General features: G+C 40.2%; 1 protein-coding gene across 3 annotated transcripts in view; it reads left to right on the forward strand.

Moving 5' to 3' along the window:
* The window catches only part of LOC122543422 (GTP-binding protein Rheb-like), a 29984-nt gene extending 24755 nt beyond the window's left edge, over positions 1 to 5229 (forward strand). For 2 of the 3 annotated variants that reach the window (XM_043682136.1, XM_043682138.1), the window contains 2 exons: positions 2042 to 2123; positions 4405 to 5229. In XM_043682136.1, coding sequence (XP_043538071.1) covers positions 2042 to 2123; positions 4405 to 4491 — 169 coding nt within the window. In that variant the 3' untranslated portion in view covers positions 4492 to 5229. Of the gene's footprint in view, positions 1 to 2041; positions 2124 to 3914; positions 4031 to 4404 lie in introns of all 3 variants that reach the window. The other variant, XM_043682137.1, reaches the window with a different exon arrangement.
* The last annotated feature ends 771 nt before the right edge of the window (positions 5230 to 6000 follow it).

The raw sequence follows: 6000 nt of genomic DNA on the forward strand, positions 1-6000 counted from the left end.
GTGCAGTTTTGGTCCCCTTCATATGAGGCAAGATATAGAGGCATTGGAGGCAGTTCTGAGGAGGTTCACTAGATTGATCCCAGAGATGAAGGGTTTGTTGTATGAAGAGAGATTTAACAGTTTATAATCTCTGGAATTTAGAAGAATGATGGGAGATCAAAGTTAGGTCTTCAAGATGATAACAAGTGTGGATACAACAGACGTGGGGTGGATGCTTCCTGTTGTGGGGCATTCTAGAATGAGAGGTCATAGCCTTAGGATAAGGGGTAGCAAATTTAAAACAGAGTTGAGGAAAAACTACTTCTCCCAAAGGGTTGTGAATCTGTGGAATTCACTACCCCAAAGTGTGGTGGATGCTGGGACAGTGAGTAAATTTAAGGAGGAGTTTGACATTTTTTTGATTGGTTGAAGGAATGTGGAGAGAAGGCAGGAAAATGAGGGTGAGGAGCATTTCAGCCATGATCGAATGGAGGAACAGACTCAATGAGCCGAATGGCCTAATTCTGCTCCTATATTTCATGGACTGCTCTAATGCTTGTATCTTATCCTAATATTTCTCCACAACTGATTCTGCTCAGCAAATGAGAGACTAACAACTTGAGACAAGGGCTATTTCTTGCACATTTCGCTCATGATTTCTCCTAGTAATCCATACTATCTCTTTGAACTATTCTATGATCAGGTCCACGCGTCAGTTATAGCCCTCATTAGGCAGGTTATTGATGCTCTCTAGCTACAATTCTGATAGCTGGATGTAGTTTGTTGGTTTTCAAGGTTTGCAGAAAGATTTGTAGCCCGGGTGCCAGTTGCCGTGGTTGTGGGTATGTTTGCTGAGGTGGGTAGTTGATTTGCAGACACATCGTCCCCTGTCTGGGTGACATCCTCAGTGCTTTGGAACCTCCTGTGAAGTGCTGCGACACTGTCTCTTCTGGGGTTTATTTGGTTCCGTTCCTGCTGTTTCCGATTGTTCGTTGTAGTGGCCGGTATTTTGGGTCTAAGTCAATGTGTTTGCTGATGGAATCCATGGATGAGTGCTATGTCTCTAGAAATTCTCTGGCTGTCCTCTGTTTCGTTTGTCCTATGATCATTGTGTTGTCCCAGTCGAATTTGTGGCCCCTGTCATCTGTGTGTATGGCTACTAGGGACAGCTAGTCGTGGCATTTAGTAGCTCATTAGAGTGCGTTGATGTGGATTGTTAGTTGTCTACCTGTTTGCCCTGTATTTTGTGCAGTCTTTGTATTGTTTTCTTGTAAATTACGTTTGTCTTGCACATGATGGGTATGGGGTCTTTTGTTCTGGTGAGTTGTTGGTTTCTCACCCAAATCTGTTCAGTATTGTGCGAGTTTGATGTAAGCTGCATAACTGAATAGCAACAAGGACAACATAATGTGCATCTTTAAAGAAGACCATGATGGAATGGACACAAACAACATGGGGACTGAATTTTGTAAGCAAACATGAACACACTGGACCTCAAATAATTGGCTGCAGATGGTCACTTTTTATGGTTGCCTACAACTGTAACTCTATAAGAGCAATATGTAATCATGTAATGATGCTCTTAGCCAATTTGACTGGGAACTTCTCTGGTTTTATTGTTTGGTCTGCATTGAGTTAGCAGGGGTTGGAGTATGTATGGCTGACATTTTATGTTTCTACGATTATGGAAAGGCAGAATCAGCCCAGGTTTCTGAAAGCTATGAAGCAAACCTTGCTGATCAGTGTGCATGCATGGGCTCAAGGTGACTTGCCTGTGTGTGTTCTTTTCCTTTGCTCCAGCACAGTTTCCTAACATTCATCTGAGTCCATGTGTGAATAATCAGTTATATTGATTGAACTTGTTGAACTGTACACAAACAGTCTTTGGGAAAAGAGGGTTGATATTTTGGAGGTGGGGAAGTAAATACTTGCAACTGACATTCAAATCTGTGCCTTTTATTTTCTTCCCATAAACTGGATGTGCTTTTAGGGCAAAACTTTGAAGTCTATTTTGAAATAAAATTGTATAGATCCATGTTGGTCTGTACTCCTGTTTCCATAGGGTGGTGCAGACCGAAGAAGGGAAGAAGCTTGCAGATTCCTGGGGGGCTGCTTTCTTGGAATCCTCAGCAAAACAGAATGATGTAAGTGACTAGGGAGAAAAAAATTGATAACCTACATGTTCTCATTCCCAAAGGAAGCAATATAGTACCAGATTAGTTAGTGTTTAATTCTAAAACTGATTTTATGCAAGAGTTGTTTTACTTTGCATTCTCTGATTCCAGATTATGGTCTGTGAACTGTTCCCCATATTTGCATTTATCTGCTACCCTGGGACAGGGTAGACTCACAAGAAAAGCAATGTTCTAGAATCCTACCTTAAACCAATATTAGTTAAAGCTGTAATTTGACTCTCTAAATTTTTTGCACCAGGATGATATAGTAATGTGGCTTAATTTTTTTAAATGACTGCTAATCCAAGTGTCACTGCTGCCAAATATGTTGTACAAAGCTAGTGGTGTTAGTGCAACATTGCAGACAAAATTCAAATGCAGTGGGGAAACTGGAGTGTGGTGCACTACACATGGTAAAACTTCTGCAACGTAGATGCAGAAATGCAGATGGGGGGTGGCACAGTAGCTCAGTAGTTAGCACTGCCACCTTACAGCACCAGGGACCTGGGTTCGATTCCACTCTTGGGTGACTGTGCAAACTCCACACAGACATTCTCCCAGTGTTTGCATGGGTTTCCTCAAGTGCTCCAGTTTCCCCTCTCAGTCCAAAGATGTGCAGGTGAGGGTGGATTGGCCATGCTAAATTGCTCATAGTGTCCAGGGAAGTGCAGGCTAAGTGGATTAGCCATGGGAAATGCAAGGCTACAGGGATAGGGTAGGTGGAGTAGGTCTGAATGGAATGCTCTTTGGTGGTTGGTGTTGATTTGACGGGCCAAAAGGCCTGCTGCCACACTGGAGGGACTCTATAATTTTAGATGTAATATGCCTCTCCCTTTTTTAAAAAAAAAATTAAACAATGTATTTTGTTTACCCATGTTGAAGTATTGTCTATAGGATAAAATGAAACTAAGAACTGCGGATGCTGGAAATCTGAAACGAAACCAGACATTGCTGGAGAAACTTAGCAGGTCTGACAGCACTTGTGGGGTGGGGGTGTGTGGCTTGTGGGGAGAGAAAGTAAGTGAATAGGTGGACACTGAGCCCAGAGAGAGACCGTTAGGCAGACAAAGGGATGGATGATGGTAAGCCAGTGAGAAAGAAAAGTTGATAATGGGGATTATAGTTGAAAATGTGTTGGCAGTGCTGAAAACAAGCCATGTCATGACTGACAGGGCCTGGGGTGTGGAGGTTGGGTAAAGGACACAGAGAGAGAGAGAGAGAGAGCAAGAATGTATTCTCTTCTACTTTGTGGATACCAGACACCGACTGGGTGACCACTTTGTGGAACACTTGTATTCTGTCCACAAAAATGATCCTGAGTTCTGGTTGCCTGCCACTTTAATACATGATCATGTTCCCTGGCCAACATTTCTCTCTTTGGTCGACTGCAGTGCTCCAGTGAGGCCTAGCACAAGCTGTAAGAACAGTATTTCATTTTCCACTTGGGGACCCTGCAGCCTTCAGTACTCAATATAGAGTTCAACAAGTTTAGAGCCTCAACAACTTCCTTTGTTATGTACCCACTCTGGACCTGTCATGACATGCTGTGCTTTCAGCACAGCTAACCCATTTTCGCCTACTATAGTCCCCATTGTCAGCTTTACTTTATCCCCAGCTCACCATTATTCATCCATTTGTCTCCCTAACTATCTTTCTCTTGCTCTCTGTGGGCTCTGTCCCCATACCACCTTTTCCAAGCTAATAACAGTTCTGAAGAAGGGTCACTGGACCCAAAACATGGAATCTGCTTTCTCTCCACAGATGCTGCCAGATCTGCTGAGTTTCTCTGGCAATTTCTGCTTTTACATCATTTATAGGACTTCTCTTGAGTAAAGAACTTCCTGAAGGGAGCTGAAGAAAGACTGCATTTAAAAAAGGTGAACTTAGCAGTTGGCTGTTTGTAACTGTGATTGCTGATATGGAGGGCAAATGTTAAATTTCTTGCACCAAAATGAATTGGTGTTAGATTTTGGTAGTTTTGCAGCATCACTGTTTATAGGTGTGAAATGGCCGAAACCCATAACTGTTCCTGCACTATGACCTGCACTGATCATGTGCAGTTCAAAACTTGGGCTTTGGATGTGGACCAGTAACACATTACTGAGAGCTATGGACTAACTTTTAAATGGAATGGTGGGGGCCAGTCTTTCGTTGTCCTCTGTTCTTCATCTGTATGTTATAGTACTCAAATAACTTAGCTTTGAGAGTATGCCTCAAAGTATTGAATATTATTGAATTGTTTCTCTTTCAGACTACAGTACAAATCTTCAAAATGATGATCCAAGAAATTGAAAAAGCTGATGGATGTACACAAGACAGGAAATGTGATATGATGTAGAGTGGTTTGTGGAAATGACATTTTTCTGGATAGCAAAGAAGAGAGGCACCTATGAATTTGTTTTCAAGTCTAACTGTTTGGCGAGTGATTACCCTATAGTCAAATTGCTAGCACAGAGGTCCACTACAACTGTTTTGCACTAATCAACTTATTGGTACATTAGTCCTATATTGGTTATTTGTGCCTTTTTTTTTAGTTTGTACTAGTTCTGGCATCAACTGGATTCCAAAATATTTCAAAAGAGGAGAAGAAAGGAAGGAGACCTACCAATTTTGCACTGTAGAAGTCATTATAAAGCAGTTTTATTCAGGAATGTATTCATCAATTGACTACTACAATCTGCAACATACGGTTCCTGATGGGGGGGGTGTCACTCTTTTGTAGTCTTTTTAGCTTTATTAAGGATTGCCACTCTACTGGAATACAATGGTTGCAGTCTCTTATGAGGTGAATTCATTTTTCTGACGGACTTTTTAATGTTTGCATTTTGTGCTGCCTATACTATCACAAATTTTGTGATCGGGTAAAATTTAGAAGTGTTGGACTGCTGAAATCCTTGTACGCACTTACTAAAATTGTTTATAAATCCAGCTATTCAACTGAAATAGCCAAAACAAAACAGTACATTTTGTAATGTGTTTATTACTAAAGCTGCCAATTATAACACCTCCAATTATATATTTTTACTTTTGATTTAGAATAATGCTGAAGCCTCTTTTTGAAATGGGTCTTTTTCCGCTGACTGATCTTTGATAAGAAGCCCTTGACTTGAAGCCACTTTTCCCATCCTTCCTACTAAAGTAAGCTTTTGACTGAGTTTGAACAAAGGTAATACCAAGAAAATGCTGCTCTTCGAGATAGATAGTAACCTGCTTTAAGCTGAATTATGCTGCAATGTGAATTTTATTTGCAAAGGAAAGATAGGTTATTGCAAAACATTTTGGTGTATATTTAGATCAAATGTAAAGTTTAGGAAGTTTGTTTTTTGTTAACTTGAATAAAGCTGAGTTACTTATTTAAATGGTAAATTCTGGCACACAGGATGTAAGACTAATGACCCTGATCCAATCAGTGTGCAGGAGCAATTGTAATTTCTGACTAATGAAGATTTTTTTATATTTGTATTTAAGATTTACTTATAATTTTTGAAGAAATTGTTTGGTCTTGTTTTTGATATTTCTTTACTAAGCAATTGGTTGAATCATTGCACGTAATGGCATATTTTGTGTCTGTTATGTAGTAACTGAGTGAGTGCCACAGAGCAGCCAGGCTTTACCAGTACAACTGGAGAGATTTCTCTCCAATAATTTATCTGTCAGGTGACCTCCCTGTTGTTTAATTTATGCAATCATCTTGTGGAATAAAGATTTTCCAATAAATTTAAGTAAACCAGAAATTCCATTTTTTTTTTTTGTAAAGGGGTTTCATCTCCCTGTTGTTTCTATTTGGTCAGAAGCAACTTAATGTTGTGCTGTTAACTCTCAGAAATTATCTCTCAGAAATTATATA

This window comes from Chiloscyllium plagiosum, chromosome 43 (assembly GCF_004010195.1).
Source record: "Chiloscyllium plagiosum isolate BGI_BamShark_2017 chromosome 43, ASM401019v2, whole genome shotgun sequence".
Taxonomy (NCBI): domain Eukaryota; kingdom Metazoa; phylum Chordata; class Chondrichthyes; order Orectolobiformes; family Hemiscylliidae; genus Chiloscyllium; species Chiloscyllium plagiosum.